Source organism: Python bivittatus, unplaced genomic scaffold (genome assembly GCF_059951505.1).
Source record: "Python bivittatus isolate LINGU-HERP-01145 unplaced genomic scaffold, Pbiv_v1 ctg000020_np1212, whole genome shotgun sequence".
NCBI classification, from domain to species: Eukaryota; Metazoa; Chordata; class Lepidosauria; order Squamata; family Pythonidae; genus Python; species Python bivittatus.
In genome coordinates this window covers 128,438,829-128,457,811 of record NW_028277030.1, presented here as the reverse complement: position 1 = coordinate 128,457,811, position 18,983 = coordinate 128,438,829, and the positions used below count along the sequence as shown (strand labels likewise).

Genomic DNA, 18,983 nt, shown 5'->3' with positions numbered 1-18,983 from the left:
AAATAAAATTAAATAAATAAATAACACATACAGAGACATCCAGGTTTTTTGAAAATGTAGATTTTAACCTCTAAATTTGAAAAACAATGCAAATTATTAATTCAAGAGGATTGCCATGTGACCATTAAAACAGCAGAATGATGAAGTCAGATTTCTGCTTCCTTTCGATGAACTGGAAGATGCAAGATTGTTCTTCCTTTTCTATGAATAAAAAAATTGATAGATGTTTGTTCCAAGCCAAACAAACATTGTCATTATTCTTCTACCAATAGAATATATTTTTATTCATATAAGCTTTTCAGTTGAGAGAAACATTAACTTGTAACCACTAATATATCTATTTTATTTATTAAAGTAATTTACTTTAATTAAAGTACTATTTACTTATTATGTAATTGCTTTTGTATTTTTAACAATACAAAACTATAAACTTATATTTTATTATTGCTAGTCACCTTGACCATCATTTTGTAGCAGAAAAGCAAATCTAAAGGTATTAAGCCAATAAATATTTATTCCTATTTTCTATAACTTTTTTTAAAAAGTTACTTTTATTCTAATTAAGAGAGACATCACAAAGCCACATTATGTACATATCAATGCTTAATTGAGTGCCTTATGACTATTATCATTTTGTATCATGCAAAATGCATTTCATAACCAATTGTTTTCAGCACAGTGAGCAACAGAAAATACTTTTCCAGAAGATAATGCTGGGAGATAATGCTGATGTGGCAAGAAAGTGACCTCTAGCTGATCAGAAAGGACACACTGTACAACATCTGAATGTGCAGACTGAAGGGCATTCACCAGTACTATAAGAAAATTACAGTTTTCTTGTAAACATTACACTATCTGTGTGAACAGCAACAACTACATTAAATCCTAAAACCTTTTTTAGTACTCAATGTTCTGAAATTGTTACTTTAAGCTGAACGCTATACATAATTACTATATAAATACAAATTACATACAAAAGGTCAATTCCAAACTAAGTTAAATTGTTTTTTATGTCTCATCAAATTCAGTGTGAACTAATTCAAGTTATTATTAACTTGACCTGCTGATTTTAATATAACCTAACTGCAATTATTTATCTTTGGATCCAGCCCAGAGATGTTATCATGCCAGAGAAGTTCATTGGCTTATAGTATGACCACATTACTACAACTTCATGTCTGTATCACTACAGTCCATGTACCTCCCACCTGGTGGGATGTAGACAATTAAATGTTGTTTTGCAACCTAACCTCTAGATTAGAGATCCTAGCTTGCACAGAGAAGCACAAGCATCCATAGGGTAAAAGTGGGCATTGACTGTACTTCTGGAATGCAACACTAAAACATGACAAAAATGGCCAGTACTGTCCTTATAATTAGCTGGGAATGCTGCACATGGCTTGGCTATACCTTGTCTATTGCGTTAAAAACGTTATGTGAAAGTCGCAATTCATCAAAGCCATGATGGGAGATGGATATCTAAACGAGACTGCCTTTTCTTTTTCTTATTTCATGCCTTGACTTCTTTAGCTTACTATTTCTTACCTCTTGTTTGCATCTGGCATAATATTGCTTACACCAAAAGGAAATAGCGTGATAGGTATGCATGCCTGTAGATAACGTAGTACTATAAAAAACAGCAGGGTTCGTGGAGTTTCTGGCTCTTTCTCTTTAAAGAGGATACCCATATTGGAAAAAAACCCAAGTTGTTGCATCATATCTTTGCTCCTCTGAGTAATCATTATGTTTGCTTCTCAAAAAAGTCATTTACTTTTGAAGAAAATAAAACAATATTTTACTGAAACATATTTGTGCTGAGGGGGCCAGTTTGGTGTAGTGATTAAGGCACCAGGCTAGAAACCAGGAGACTGTGAGTTCTAGTTCTGCCTTAGGCACAAAGCCAACTGGGTGACTTTGGGCCAGTCACTCTATCTCAGCCCTAGGAAGCAGACAATGGCAAGCCACTTCCAAAAAACCTTGCCAAGAAAACTGCAGGGACTTGTCCAGGCAGTCGCCAGGAGTCAACACTGGCTCGAAGGCACCAAAAAAAAAAAAAAAAAAAATTGTGCCAATGTTTTTCTTCTTCGTACCTATCTCTTGGCTTAACAGATAAACAAAATGGCATAAATTAGTCATCAACATTTTGAGTAAGAAGTAATCTATCCCTCTCTTAAGTCAGAAGCCTGCCTCTTCAATGGCCAGGGAATATGGTGAATTTTGCTTAATCCCAACTACTAACTTCTAGTGGACTGCTTCAGATTGAATTTCTGCCTGTATGAGGGAAAGTGGAAAATTTAACAAGTGATCCAAATCCACGAATGTCCACAGGGCGTGGTAAAAGAAGTCAAGATTGCAGCCACAATGGTGTGATTGAAGCTCTGCCTTTTATGTGTGTCACCCATACAACACATAAAACAGACAAAGCTTTCAGTGCACCAACATGGCCACCATCTTAACTTTTTTTACCACATCCTGCAGGACAGCCCTGCCCAAATCATACTATTACACTTTCATGAGGGTTTTGACGCTGTAGAAAGTCAGACACCAAATCAGCAACTTCAGTTTCGTTTCCATTTCTTCAAGTAGTGAAAAAGGGAGGAAGTCAAATGACTGGCAAGTCTACCTTCTGATCATTGAGACTCTTTTCAGTCATTATGCTTTGAATGTGTCTGCTCTAAATAGGAACATCCTAAAAGAAATGTACTGCCATATACTGATATATTCTGATTGGCCATTGAGAACCAGTAAAAAAATAAAGGATCCATCTTCAAATCAAAGTACTGGCATTGGCTACATTGGTTTTAGGAATTATATCCAAATCAAGCATCTAATTAAGTAGAGGTTTTCCCGATAAACTATATTTAATTCTGTCCAAAGAACAAGAGGTTTGGAGCTATATTAAAAATTAGAATTTCCTGGGACAAGAATGCAAAAAACGTAAACAGGCCATTTTCATTTAATACTGTTAGAAACATGAGTTTTCCATTATGATGAGGAAAACATGTTAAGAAAAAGTGCTGGAATTAAATCCAAGGGGTGGGGCATTAGCGTTATTGCCAGAGACAATAAACAGTTGCAAAAGGGCTTCAGTTCTTACGTTATAATAAAAGTTCAGTTCTAGCTGTGCTCTGTAGCATACTGGGAAGCTTCAAACAAGTCCTCACTGTCTAGGGAGCCTGACAGAAAAACAGAACACAAAAAAACATACTGTTTAATCTTTTTTAACACATATTCCTTTAGTTTTCACTGAATTTGTATAATTAAATAATTATAAATTTTAATCTGATTTTCTTATCCCAAATTTGTAATAATACTATTTACACTGGAATTGTTGAATTTGATAGGGTTTATTGCCACATAAGGAGGACCTCTGCCAGATCTGTCACTATTCTTCCCCAAATCAACAAAGTTAATCTTTCTAAAAGCAAACAAACATAAAATAATTTAAAGGGGGCTTGCTCCAAAATCCTGGAGAACGGGTAAAGTGCCAGACAACTGGAGGATGGCAAATTATAGAATAGAATCACAGTTGGAAGGAGCTATTTAGGCTGAGTGCAGTACAAAAAATCCAAATTAAAACAATCCAGACAGATTGCTGTCTAACTTCTATTTGAACACGTACAATAAAGGAGAGCCCCTTATCTCTGTGGGCTCATGTTTCTTCATAAAGCCCTTGCTGTGTGATACCTGGCTTCATAATACCTAACTTATGAAAAAGATCTTGGAATCTTTTGATGTGGATGGAAAAAGGCAAAGGCAACTTTAGGCTGCAAATTCATGCAAAGTAATTATTGCATCCAATTGTGGCTACCTTAAGAGGGATTCAGAGAAACTGGAACAGGTTCAGAAAAATGCAACAAGGCTGATTACAGGACTAGAAACTAAGTGCCAAAGATTCCTGTTGAAAAAACCTGGCTTGTTTAGCTTTCAGAAGACTTATAAGCTGATAAGTAGTCATCAAGCTCTGAAAAGATGTCACATCAAGACCGGTTCTCAGTTGATTCAGACTGCAAGACACAGAATAATGCTCTTAAGACAAAGGAAGGCACATTCTGACTAAACGTTAGGAAAAAACTTCCTAACAATAAGACCAATGGATAGTGGAACCAATATCCATAGGAGTTGCGGGCTCCCCTTCACTTGATGTGATCAAGACAGAGGCTAGACAGCCACCTGTCAAGGAAGTTTTAATCTGGATTCTTTAATTTGGATTCTTGTCCAAGAGATTAGAGTCAATAGCTTAAATAGCCAATGATTTGGAATTTGCCCCTTTCTTACAACAGCTGCACATTGGGTGGACATTTCCATTGAACATGCCTCCAATATTCCTTTCCTGTTTGGTTAGAATGGGAGTTGTTGAGAACCAGAGTTTCTCTGGGCAGAAAACCAAGAGTTAACAATAGTTGTTCAGCTACAAAGCCAAGAAGTGCAGGGCAAAATGTTCATTAAACCATGTGAAGGGTGGGAGAAAGAGGCCAACATGAATATTTTACTGACCTGTTTCTAGTGTGCAACAAAGATTCTTATCTAGCCATGCTGTGTTTTGCATCAGAGAGCCTTTAGTGTCAGACCTACGAGGTAGGCCGAATCAGGAAACTGACGCAACAAGAAGACTAGAACAATACTTTACTGAAATATGCTGTAGTAACACTATCTTTAACTCTGTGATTTTCCTCCCCTCTCTGTTATACTTCAGGGAGTATAAGTCTTTTTCTAATATTTTCTTATCTCCTTGGGTTTAATGCATGCTTCTGCATCTGTTGTGGCTTTCTGGATGGCTTCTCCAAAGTCATCTCTGTGGCTCCCTACATTAAGCTATGCATGAGTCTACAGCCTAACCAAATCAAACCACTCTAGATTGAATGTCTAGGAAATTCTCTGATGTCTTTCCAGAGAGCATGACAATCACTGATAATTCAGATCCCAATTAATGTATAAGTTTGGATTTTTTCTGCCAACATGCATCATTTTATGCCAGTTTATACTTTACTGTATTTGCCATTTTGAAGCTCTAACCCAGTTTAGAGAATCTTCTGGTGCTCTTCATAATCCCTTTTTGATGCTACCACTCTCAATAGTTTGGTATCATCAGCAGACATGGTCACATAACTCTTCAGCCATAATTTTAGACCATATATACAGTGGGGCAAAAAAGTATTTAGTCAGCCACCAATTGTGCAAGTTCTCCCACTTAAAAAGATGAGAGAGGCCTGTAATTTTCATCATAGTCTCAACTATGAGAGACAAAATGAGAAAAAAAAATCCAGAAAATCACATTGTCTGATTTTTAAAGAATTTATTTGCAAATCATGGTGGAAAATAAGTATTTGGTCACCTACAAACAAGCAACATGTCTCACTCTCACAGACCTGTAACTACTTAAGAGGCTCCTCTGTCCTCCACTCGTTACCTGTAGTAATGGCACCTGTTTGACCTTGTTATCAGTATAAAAGACACCTGTCCACAACCTCAAACAGTCACACTCCAAACTCCACTATGGCCAAGACCAAAGAGCTGTTGAAGGACACCAGAAACAAAATTGTAGACCTGCACCAGGCTGGGAAGACTGAATCTGCAATAGGCAAGCAGCTTGGTGTGAAGAAATCAACTGTGGGACCAATAATTAGAAAATGGAAGACATACAAGACCACTGATAATCTCCCTCTTATCTGGGGCTCCATGCAAGATCTCACCCTGTGGGGTCAAAATGATCACAAGAATGGTGAGCAAAAATCCCAGAACCACACGGGGGGACCTAGTGAATGACCTGCAGAGAGCTGGGACCAAAGTAACCAAGGCTACCATCAGTAACACACTACGCTGCCAGGGACTCAAATCCTGCAGTGCCAGATGTGTCCCCCTGCTTAAGCCAGTACATGTCTGGGCCCATCTGAAGTTTGCTAGAGAGCATTTGGATGATCCAGAAGAGGATTGGGGGAATGTCATATGGTCAGATGAAACCAAAGTAGAACATTTTGGTCTAAACTCAACTTGTTGTGTTTGGAGGAGAGAGAATGCTGAGTTGCATCCAAAGAACACCATACCTACTGTGAAGCATGGGGGTGGAAACATCATGCTTTGGGGCTGTTTTTCTGCAAAGGGACCAGGACGACTGATCCGTGTAAAGGAAAGAATGAATGGGGCCATGTATCGTGAGATTTTGAGTGAACACCTCCTTCCATCAGCAAGGACACTGAAGATGAAACGTGGCTGGGTCTTTCAGCATGACAATGATCCCAAACACACCGCCCGGGCAATGAAGGAGTGGCTTCGTAAGAAGCATTTCAAGGTCCTGGAGTGGCCTAGCCAGTCTCCAGATCTCAACCCCATGGAAAACCTTTGGAGGGAGTTGAAAGTCCGTGTTGCCCAGCCACAGCCCCAAAACATCACTGCTCTAGAGGAGATCTGCATGGAGGAATGGGCCAAAATACCAGCAACAGTGTGTGAAAACCTTGTGAAGACTTACAGAAAACGTTTGACCTCTGTCATTGCCAACCAAGGATATATAACAAAGTATTGAGATGAACTTTTGATATTGACCAAATACTTATTTTCCACCATGATTTGCAAATAAATTCTTTAAAAATCAGACAATGTGATTTTCTGGATTTTTTTCCCCATTTTGTCTCTCATAGTTGAGGTATACCTATGATGAAAATTGCAGGCCTCTCTCATCTTTTTAAGTGGGAGAACTTGCACAATTGGTGGCTGACTAAATACTTTTTTGCCCCACTGTATACACAAGTTAAAAAGCATTAGTCTCAATCTTAGGGGACTCCATAATGCACATTTTGCCAGTGTGATAATTTCTCATTTATGCCTGTTCTGATTTCCATTGTTAACCAGTTGTCAGTCAGTAAAAGCACCTGTACCCTTATCCCATGGCAGCTGAGTGTGATGAGGGATTACATCAAAGTTTTGTGCAAAGGCCTAGTAAATGAGATGACTCCCCTTTATAAAATGGGAAGGAAATGGCATAGAAACTGCACACATGGAGCCCTCACATAGTGTACCAGTTCTCACAGTGTCTGCTTTCATATAACACATTAAGCCCTATCTCTTGATTAACAAAACACAAATGCTGTGTCCAAGCCTTCTCTGTGATCTACAACTAGCACAGCCTACCCCAAATATCTAGGCCATCCTCATTACATATTTGAAGAGCCATGAAAGCATAGGACTTATGAAGATCTTGTTTCTCATGAACACACATCAGAGATGTTGTTACATATGCGATTGGTTTGCTATTATTTTAAACTTTTTGTGTTGTTATTTGTAAGCTACTTAGAGCAATATATCAATCAATATTTTATTAAGGTCACAGACCAGAATTACAAATAAAATACAAATTTATACAAATATAAATAAAAATGCATTAAAATGAAATAAAATAAAACATGATAATATTAATTGTGGGATCATCAGTGGGCAAAGTCTGCCTAATTTTACAGACAGTATAACAAAATTTAGCTACATTCAAAGAAACTGAATCATACTGAACAGATAGCAACAACTGTACATAAAAAAGATCAGAATTTCCCAGGTATTTTTCCAAATAGGGAGTTATAAAATGGGTCCGTGAGTCCTTATAGAAGGTATAGTATAGCAGAACATGAGCTGTAGTTTCAACAGCACCTTGTCCACAGGGGCACAATCTCAGCTCATATGGAACTTTTTTATATCGGTCCTCCAAAACTGCTATAGGAAGAGCATTACAATGTGCTAGAGTTAGTGCCCTTCGAAATTTGGAGACAGTTATATAATGTAAGTATCTCGCTGGTTTATAAAAATGAACTTGACTGCTCAGGAAAATGTTTTGAGGTAGAGCAGACTGGTCCTGTCCAGATCTTTGATACATTGCTTAAATGCACTAAGTGCACGCTCATAGCCCATTATTAGGAACACCTCCCCGAAGAAGCCAAGATGTTGCAGTTTTTGAGGTAGTCCTGAACCATGCTGATTTATAATTGTCTTCAATAAGGAAAGAACTCAAACCTGTGGCAAAGAACAGTAATTTCAGCCAATGTGCTATAATACAAGTCCATGCACCTGTTTTGACTTTAGACAACCGTGCCTCCCTCCTTAATACTACATTTGGAATGTAGGGAGCTACCTGGAATACAGCCCTTAGGAATTTGGACTGAACCCTTTCCAGAGGAGTAAAGGAAGGTAAGGTCCTAGCTGGACATTAGAGTAATATATAAGCCAAACAAATAAATAAGAAATAAAAATAGTATGCTAGGCTAAAACAAATACAAACAAACAAATAAACCTGCCCGGGCAAGCATATACATTTAATAAATAAACAAACAAACCTTATTATGGTTGAATACATGGGGCCTTGTTCATACTATGCTAAGACAATGCCTAGCTTATCACAATTTAATGACCTAACTCCATTTTAGTCTGGTCAAGCATGTTATGAACCTGGCCAGTATGTTGCAATGAGGGGAGATGGGCAGGATTATCCTACCATTCCAAAGAGTATATACAACAGCACTATGGATTCTTGAATGTTATATGGACAATTATATCTTGACTTCTTGTAAATGACTCTATTGCACCTCCGTTGTCAGTGCCGGCTCCATATTCTTACCCCAAAAGGATATATTAACATTCTGGAGATAAAAAGCAAGCTTTGTCTTAATGCTAAAATTTACATTTCTTCTTCTTTCTTCCCTTTAATTTAGTCAAGTCTTGGAAGTGCAGGAAAATGCAAAAAAAAAAAAAAAGCCTATGACCTCAGTAAGAAAAAGCAGGAGTGGGGTAAGGAGTTGTAAGAAAGATATGTTTCAGTGTGCTTCATTTTGTCTTCCATTTTTAAAGCTTGAAATTGTATTCTGGGAAGTCTTATGAATTTTTTAAAATGCTGATAATATACCTTGAAAGTATTTTAGTATGAAAATGCAACCAATTACCTTTTAATTCTGTTCTGTACATTTACTGACTTTATGGGAATGTGGATATTGCAATGCTTAGGTCAACAAATAATGCTGTATATTGTCTTCCATATAGAAAGTTGTCCAGAATCTAAGCAATCTGCTTTATAGCTCCATTTAGACATTTATGAAGGACGTGGGTATCTATCAAGTCTCATTCTCACAAACAGAAGGCAGTATCATGATTTTAAAATGTATTTATGTAAAAAAAAAATGAAATCTCTAAAACACAGATTATATAGGGGAGCAATTTACAAATGCATTTTCTGATCTTTCATTTCTCTGTCAGACAAGAGTATAAATGTTTCTGGAGGATTACCTCCATCTGTAAAAATCTGCTCACGTTACTGGAGGAAAAAGATATGTACACTGAATACAAAACTGAGTTCAAGGCTCGATTTGGTGCTTTTGAAAAATGGTGTGATTAGACTTGGATTAAATCAGTGGTCTCCCACTTTAGTTCAGGCCCTAAGCAGTAGCAAAATCTATATCTTCCTTTACAGGAAAACCACAAAGAACTTATTTCACAGGCCTTGCTTGCTAGATTCCTGATCATCTTTGTTGTACTTTTTGTTCTAAACCTATTCAAGTTTGTCTGAAACCTTAAAGTGTACTGCCCAGAACTGGACACAATTCTTGAAGTAGGATATGACCAATACAGAATAATGAGGAAGTATTATTTCCTAAGATTGTGACTTGGAATGTAAAAGCCTGTCTTCGACAATCTGAAGATGAGGCAGAACTGTTCACAGTTGTTCCAGAACGCAGGACAAGAAACAATGGGTTTAAAATACAAGAAAATTAAACTTCAGTTAGTCATCAGGAAAAAAATCCTAACTGAAAGAGCTCTTCCACAATGGAACAGATTTCCTTGGGGGGGGTGGTCTCTTCATCAAGGCAGTGAAACAGAAATTGGATAACCAGCATTGGGGATGCTGTAATAGTGGATTCCTGAAGAGGGTTGGAGTAGATTACCTTAAAGATCCCTTCCAAATGTTATATTCTATGAATGAATCCATTACTTTTGTGATTTACAAACAATAATTTTATTGACTCAGCTGAAAAATACATTTTCCTCTTTTGCAGCAATATCATGTTGCTGCATCATTTTCAGCTTGCAATCAACTATCCCACTGCTTTTTTCAGTTCATTCCTCTACCTTATCAACATCTTGACTTCTATTTCTGTCTTCTAGTGTATTAGCTATTCCATCTAATTTTATGTCATCTCCAAATTTGATCAGTATTCTCTTCCTTTCTTCTTATTAGTTACTATTTATTCAAATTATGAGCTGCCCAACTCCAATGGATTCTTCATTCAAGTCATTAAAAAAATGTTGTATAGAGGGTCCAGATTGTAGTCATGGCATCCCACATACTTCAATTTAGTTTGATGAGGAATGAGTGATGAGCACTCTTTACTACTCAGACCAGCTTAATTGTCATGTACCCAGTCCACACTTAATTAGCTTTTTAATCAGAATATTATGAGGTGCTTTGTCAAATACTTGCTGAAATCAGCATATATGTCTGCAACATTCCCATAATCTACAAAGGAAATTCCCAATCAATAAAGGAGATAAGGTTAGTATGCAAGACTTGTTCTTGACAAATCCATGCTGATTTCTGTAATTATTGTTTTGTTGTTGTTGTTGTTTAGTCGTTAAGTCGTGTCCGACTCTTCGTGACCCCATGAACCATATTGCACCAGGCCTTCCTGTCCTTCACTGCCTCCCTGAGTTTGCTCAGTTTCATGCTCATTGCTTCAGTGATGCTATCTAAACATCTCATCCTCTGCCATCCTCTTCTCCTTTTGCCTTTGATCTTTCCCAGCATCAGGGTCTTCTCCAAAGATACCCATCTTCGCATTAGGTGACCAAAGTATCTGAGCTTGAGCTTCATTATCGATCCTTCCAATGAGCAATCAGGGTTGATTTCCTTTAAGATTGACTGGTTTGGCCTCCTAGCAGTCCAGGGGACTCTCAAGAGTCTTCTCCAGCACCACAGTTCAAAGGCATCAATTCTTCTTCAGCCTTTTTTATGGTCCAGCTCTCACAGCCATATATTACTACTGGAAAAACCATAGCTTTGACTATGCGGATCTTTGTCGGCAAGGTGACGTCTCTGCTTTTTAATATGCTATCTAGGTTTGCCATAGCTTTCCTCCCAAGGAGCAAGCGTCTTTTAATTTCATGGCTGCAGTCTCCGTCTGCGGTGATCTTGGAGCCCAAATAAATGAAGTCTGTTACTGCTTCCATTTCTACCCCTTCTATTTGCCATGAATGGATGGGTCCAGATGCCATGATCTTAGTTTTTTTAATGCTGAGTTTCAAGCCAGTTTTTGCACTCTCCTCTTTCACCCTCATCAAGAGGCTCTTTAGTTCTTCTTCACTTTCTGCCATTAGGGTGGTATCGTCCGCATATCTGAGGTTGTTGATGATTCTCCCTGCAATCTTAATTCCGGCTTGTGATTCTTCCAGCCTGGCATTTCTCATGATGTACTCTGCATATAGGTTAAATAAGCAGGGTGACAGTATACAGCCTTGTCGTACACCTTTCCCTATTTTGAACCAATCGGTTGTTCCATGACCGGTTCTAACTGTTGCTTCTTGGCCCGCATACAGATTTCTCAGGAGACAGGTAAGGTGGTCTGGTACTCCCATCTCTTTAAGAATTTGCCACAGTTTGTTGTGATCCACACAATCAAAGGCTTTTGCATAGTCAATGAAGCAGAAGTAGATATTTTTCTGGAACTCTCGTGCTTTCTCCATGATCCAGCGAATGTTGGAGATTTGATCTCTAGTTCCTCTGCCTCTTCGAAACCCAGCTTGTACATCCGGTAGTTCTTGGTTCATGTATTGCTGAAGCCTAGCTTGTAGGATTTTGAGCATAACCTTGCTAGCATGTGAAATGAGTGCAATTGTGCGATAGTTTGAGCATTCTTTGGCATTGCCCTTCTTTGGAATTGGAACATAAACTGACCTTTTCCAATCCCATGGCCACTGTTGCGTTTTCCAAACTTGCTGGCATATTGAGTGCAGCACTTTAACACCATCATCTTTTAGTATTTTAAATAACTCAGCTGGAATACTGTCATCTCCACTAGCTTTGTTGTTAGCAATGCTTCCTAAGGCCCACTTGACTTCACTCTCTAGGATGTCTGGCTCAAGGTCAGTGATCACACCAGCGTGGACATCAGGGACATTAAGATCTTTCTTGTATAGTTCTGTGTATTCTTGCCATCTCTTCTTAATCTCTTCTGCTTCTGTTAGGTCCCTGCCTTTTTTGTCCTTTATCATGCCCATCTTTGCACTAAACATTCCTTTCATATCTCCAATTTTCTTGTAGAGATCTCTAGTCTTCCCCATTCTATTGTTTTCCTCAATTTCTTTGCATTGTTCATTTAAGAAGGCCTTCTTATCTCTCCCTGCTATTCTCTGGAAATCTGCATTCAGTTGCTTATATCTTTCCCTTTCACCCTTGCTTTTCGCATTCCTTCTTTCCACAGCTATTTGTAAAGCCTCATCAGACAGCCATTTTGCTTTCTTGCATTTCTTTTTCTTTGGGATGGTTTTAGTTGCTGCCTCCTGTACAATGTTACGGACCTCCGTCCATAGTTCTTCAGGCACTCTGTCTACCAAATCTAATCCTCTAAATCTATTCATCACCTTCACTGTGTACTCACAAGGAATATGATCTAAGTCATACCTAAGTGGTCTAGTGGTTTTCCCTATATTCTTCAATTTAAGCCTAAATTTTGCAGTAAGCAGCTCATGATCTGAGCCACAGTCAGCTCCTGGTCTTGTTTTTGCTGTCTGTATAGAGCTTCTCCATCTTTGGCTGCAAAGTATATAATCAATCTGGTTTCGGTATTGACCATCTGGTGATGTCCATGTGTAGAGTCGTCTCTTGTGTTGTTGGAAAAGAGTGTTTGCTATGACTAGCTTGTTCTCTTGACAGAACTCTATTAGCCTTTGCCCTGCTTCATTTCGTACTCCAAGGCCAAACTTGCCTGTTATTCCGATTACTCCTTGACTTCCTACTTTAGCATTCCAATCCCCTATGATGAAAAGGACATCTTTTTGGTGCTAGGTCTAGAAGGTGTTGTAGGTCTTCATAGAAGCGGTCAACTTCAGCTTCTTCAGCATCAGTGGTTGGGGCACAGACTTGGATGACTGTGATATTGAATGGTTTGCCTTGGATACGCCCTGAGATCATTCTGTCATTTTTGAGGTTGTACCCCATTACTGCCTTTCCCACTCTCTTATTCACTATGAGTGCAACTCCATTTCTTCTAAGGGTTTCTTGCCCACAGTAGTAGATATAATGGTCACCCGAATTAAATTCACCCATTCCCGTCCATTTCAGTTCGCTGATTCCCAAGATGTCGATGTTCAATCTTGTCATCTCATGTTTGACCACATCCAGCTTGCCTTGGTTCATAGATCTTACATTCCAGGTACCTATACAATATTGTTCTTTACAGCATCGGACCTTCTTTTCGCTTCCAGATACATCCACAGCTGAACGTCCTTTCGGCTTTGGCCCAGCCGCTTCACTCTTTCTGGAGCTACTTGGAATTGCCCTCCGCTCTTCCCCAGTAGCATATTGGACACCTTCCGACCTGAGGGGCTCATCTTCCGGCGTCATATCTTTTAGCCTTTTAACATTGTCCATGGGGTTTTCTTGGCAAGGATACTGGAGTGGGTTGCCATTGCCTTCTCCAGTGGACCACATTTTGTCAGAACTCTCTGTCGTGACCTGTCCGTCTTGGGTGGCCCTGCACGGTATAGCTCATGGCTTCACTGAGTTATGCAAGCCCCTTCGCCACGACAAGGCAGTGATCCATGAAGGGGTAGTAATTATTAGGTCTGTGCAAAGCAACACAGATTCACTTTGATGAAATGACTCGCACCATGGACCTAATATGATTCACTTCATCAAAGAAAAAGGCCACCTGATTTACCTGAACAAAGTAAATCATAAACCACTTCAGACCATTACTTCAGGAGAAAACTTCTCTCAGCCTTTTCAACCAATACTCACTGAAGTGCTTCCAGATTGACAGCTTCAGGATTGCCCACAGCCTGTGCTGAAGCTGCCAAGCTAGGAAGACCTTTGGCAAAAGATCTGGAGGAGCCTCAAGGCTGGTTGCCTTTGAGGTGAGTAATCCTGCAGCTTTCACTGAAGCCATCCAGCCTGGAAATATTTCAGCCAGTGTTCTGGCAGAAGGCTCCTATAAGTCTTCTCCTATAGCTCAAACTCAGAGAGAGAAGGCTAAAAAAGTTCCTGAAATGCAGGAAAATGAAGCCTCACATTCATAGAAAGGAGTGGACCATATTGCCTCATAAAGCAGCTTTGAGGGGTATCTTCAAGGGAACTGAAAACAGAATTGCTGATATAACAATGCCCTTGAACAAATCAACATAAGGTCACATTAGAGTGCTATGTATAATTCTTGTCACTGCACCTTAAAAAGAATACTACAGACCTAGAAAAGATGCAAAAAAGGGAGCCTTTTTCAGCAGGTTTATAAGTATTCTCTTTAAGGTGCAAAAATGGACAGCTAATGTAATTAGGGAACCAGAACAGCCCTCCTAGGTGGAACGATGACAGCAGTTGGGATCTTCAGCTTGGAAGGAAGGAGAGTAAGGGAAGCCATGATATTGTGTAAAAAAATCATGCATGGAGAGAGGTTTTTTTCCCTTCTCTCACAATGTTAGAACTTACAGTTATCTGCTGAAACTAACTGCAAGAAGAGTCCAGATTGACAGAAGAAATACTTTTCCACACAGCATATAATAAAACTGTGTGGGATTCATAGCCAGTATTAGGAATTTGCTACCAACTGGGTAGTTTTAAAAGAGACTGGTAAGATCCATGGAGGAAGAACCATCAATGCTACTAATATGGATAGCTGTACATCCTTTCCTGAATTATAGACAGCATGTCTTAAATACTGGTTGCTAGGAACAACAGTGGGAAGGGTCTATAACTCTCCATTGCAGCTTGTGAATCTAGTTGGCCACTGTACCAAACAGAATCCTAGACTAGATGGGCCTATGGCCTGATCCATCAGGGCTCTTCCTATATTCTTATGAAGGCCACTGCATAACTGAACTTGTTCCATCAGGATTGGGCCACAGAAAGCATAATTTAGGTGACCAGAAACCATGAAATAAGCCAGTAAGTAGATATGAAGAATAAATGAAGACCAACCATAAGGTAGGAATGAAACAAAAAAAAATTACTTAAATTATTTCTTTATACACAAAATGCCTTTATTGCTAGAGTTTGCAGAACAAATCTAATAGCGAATATGCATTTGAAAATTTTCCAGGTTTGTGATCCACCCAATTATATGAAATGAAATAGCTGGAAGGTTTTTAAAAATAATGAATAAAAGTTGATGACATTATAAATATAAGAAATGTTGGTGAAGTATTTCTTTGGATTCTAGAACTGGTATGTACTGTTCTCTAGAAATTTAAAGGTCCATAGCTAACTGTTTTTTTAAAGTTCATGTTACACAGTTAAAATGAGCAAGATGCCTCATTTAGAGAAATTACTGTCTTGGTATTAAAGCAGGACTGAGCTTGCATTTCACCCCTTACATTCAAGCACTCATGGGCTTGCCTCTATACAGATCTCCTGCTCAAAATTATTTTGTGTTACGTGCTAGTAACTGATCAACTGCTATACAAGGAACCAGTCCATGCTCAAACTTGTTTCATACTGTATGCAATCACTACTTTGTTTCTTATTGCTCAAACCTGACCAAAATTTGTCCAAGCAGGATCCAAATGAAAACCAACTTTTTAATCTAAGTACAAATTTTGCATAACATTTTGTCACTTTCTCCCCATTTTCATACGTCTATTTTTATTGTCCTATTGTTACTTTAGTGCATGCTCATTCCTCACCATTTCCAAAAAACAAAAAAATGAGATGTTGCTCATAAAGGTGCTGCTATAAAGATGATTTCCTGAAAATCCTGTTTGTTCCCTTAATATCAAGCTGCTGTGCTCTACTGATGGTAGGAGACATATCTCTCACTAACTGAGGCCTACAAAGCTACCTGAGCATTTTGTATAACAGAGACAGCTGACAGAAGAGAATATATGTAGCTCAGGAATGAACTGTGGAGTCTTTGGAGTGCACTAGGTAACACACTCACTAGCACTGATGATGTTACCTAGTCGGGTAATGAAATGTCTGCAAGCAAACAACCATGCTCAAAGAGCACCAAGGGCTCCAGAGATAGCTGATTCAATGCAATTTGGTTTATGCATTAGTTTTTCTCCAAACACTTTCTAAAGTAATAATATACATCCACTTACTGCAAAACACAAATCCAAAATGATCATGGGACTTTAATACCTTCCTTCCAAAAAAAAAAAAAAAAAAAGACCAAAGACAAAATAGAAACTACTGAAACTGTGAACTTTGAAATGATCTTTTCCAATCTTATATAATAGATCTTGGTGTCACCAAATGATTTGGAGCAGATTAAGAATAGATAAAAGGAAGTATTTGTTCACACAAAATATACTATCAGTTTATGGGCTTTACTTTTCTAAAATATGATTCTGACCTTAAGTTTTCTTTGGAAAGAAATTAAATACACCTTGATGGACAGGTCTATCAGTAGGCTATTAGCATGATAACTGGGACTTGCATGTCCAGAAGCAGTTTGAACTCTACACAACCATCCTTCTGATTTTCAGCTCATCACATCATTTATGTGCTCCACCTGTTTCATTCTTATTCTGCATGATTCACAAACACACTGTGAAATGTAAGCTGGGAGGCAGGAGCATGGCACACAATATTCCTAACAAAATATCCAAAATACAGGGAACGCATTGGAAAGTGTATACCATTTGATGCAAAGAAAAGACAAAGCTATTTCTCAGAAGTGGCCAAAGACCAGATGTTTTGTAGATTACAATGTGCCACCACTGCTTTGCAGTCTATGTCTTCCAATGGCCAGGGATATAACCTGCAGTAATGTAGGGTAAAATCTGTGTGGTAAGATTCAATATCTTAGTTTCAGATTATGAGGATATACAACAAGGGATATTTCTCTTTCATGACATCCTGCTTACAAGTTTCTCTGAAAGATGTATGTCCATTCTGTGTTGGAAATAGAATGTTAGACTAGATCAGCTTATATCAGTTTGATGCCTTTCAGATTTGTGGGTTTATAGATTCCAGTTTTTGGAACTTATAGTTCAACATAACTTGAGAGCATAGTCTGAAGAAGGCTGGACTAGACAGACTGGTTGGCATGACTTTCCATGTTTTTCCTCTGTAAATGTGATTTTCAGTATTTGAGGGGAAAAAAACCTATCCATATGATGTCTGAAAAGAGAAGGTTCTTTATAGCTCACTAATGCAGTCTTTCTTAGCTTGGAGGATACGCCACACTAGTTCACAACCCAGATCAAGACAGATAATAAATAATGAATAAAACATGTGAAGAACATGTAAGAGATGAGAACTAGCATTTAGGGTTTATCATGTTTTCCTGTGAAATATGCTGATGCTTTGAAAACAATGGATTATGGATGGTTACAGAACATACAAGTTGGAGATTTGGCATATGTGCCAAACACAGCAAGGCATGTTACCTTGAGGGCATTAACCATCGCTTCAGGCTGCTGAGAAGATAAGGAGGCCTGTTCATTGAAGCTAGCTGGATGGCTCGGAGAACAGACATTCCCATCTGCCTCTGATGGCATCCTAATGGGATCCTTAGTAAAAAAAAAAATAAAAAAAAATCAAAAACTATTTAATAGTAAAAAGTAGGCCAAGCTAATCAAACAAAACAATTCCCATACCCACCCTTTCTCTTTACTTTAAATCCCATTGGGCAAATACAAAATCATACATATATACAATTCTACAATGTGTATCATATGGCCTCATAAATGTGGATGTTCCTGGTGCAACAAATGGTCTTTGGGTGAAGTTTCTACACATTTCTGTTATATCAGGATAGTGTCAGCCCTATCAGGTAGGCCAGACTAAGAAACAGACATCGTGTGTGCCTAAAGTTACTTTCATCAGAACAGCTGTAGTAACAGAATCTTTCAAGTCTGAATGTGCTACCTTTCCTCTCTCTTTTATCTCCATAAGAATTGGCGTGTATGTGTGCACAAGCGCACGCACGTGCTGTCTGAGGCATTTACATAAATCTCTTTCTTGGTATGGGTTCAAACTATGTTTATCTGATTGTTGCCTTGGTAACGGATCTTCCCACTGTTCATCAAGGCCATATTCTATACGCTCTACAGATAGCAACAAGCCTTCATTAGCCTTAGGAGCCAAAATTTCGAACTCCAGTCCAGTGCAAATTACAACATGTTTCAGTCCTACTGCAAACAATTTAAATTAATATGCCTTATTAATTTTCACAGGATTTAAGTGCAACTGACTGTATCAAATTGAGACCCAGTGTTTATTTTCACAAACTCTACAGGACCACACTGTATTAATATAAGACACAGCATCCACCATCATTAGTAAAAGTGAAGACTAGAAAAGTGGGCTTACAAAAGAGTCTCAGATCCAGGAACTCACGTGCTGTATCATTAATTGTCTGATTATAATCTCCATTTCCCCAATGATTTTACTAGTTGTACACAAATCCCTCTGAAAGCAAAGTTCAAGATGTTTCCTGCAGTTTTTAAAGGAGTTCAAGGTGAAACTGCAGTTGCTGGGGCAACCTGATCCAGCCATTTGCTTTGGTAAAATGCTAAAAATATCCTTACTGCAACCTCACCATACCAAGGTTATAATAGCATGGCTAGTCACAACCAAATAAAATCAGATCAGATCCATCTCATTTGCCTCTCCTCTCCTCTCCTCCAGTTTAATTTAAACATTGAGAAGAAACAGTTGGGGGGAAAGGGAGAAAAGAATCTTAGTTAAGGATTGTCTTAAACCAGACAACTTTTTCAGGCCAACTGGGGGATCATTTTCCTCAATAAATAATTGAACAAATATAATGTTTTTAATCCATTTGTTTAATTGGGTTCTC

At 38.5% G+C, this 18,983-nt stretch overlaps 1 protein-coding gene across 2 annotated transcripts in view; it reads right to left on the bottom strand.

Moving 5' to 3' along the window:
* Positions 1 to 18,983, bottom strand: part of CCDC85A (coiled-coil domain containing 85A) — a 154,792-nt gene that overhangs the window by 7,431 nt on the left and 128,378 nt on the right. Inside the window, exon 4 of one of the 2 annotated variants that reach the window (XM_088149586.1) lies at positions 17,572 to 17,694. The exons of the other annotated variant lie outside the window; for it this stretch is intronic. Coding sequence (XP_088005712.1) covers positions 17,572 to 17,694 — 123 coding nt within the window. The remainder of the gene's footprint in view (positions 1 to 17,571; positions 17,695 to 18,983) is intronic. 2 annotated transcript variants of the gene reach the window in all.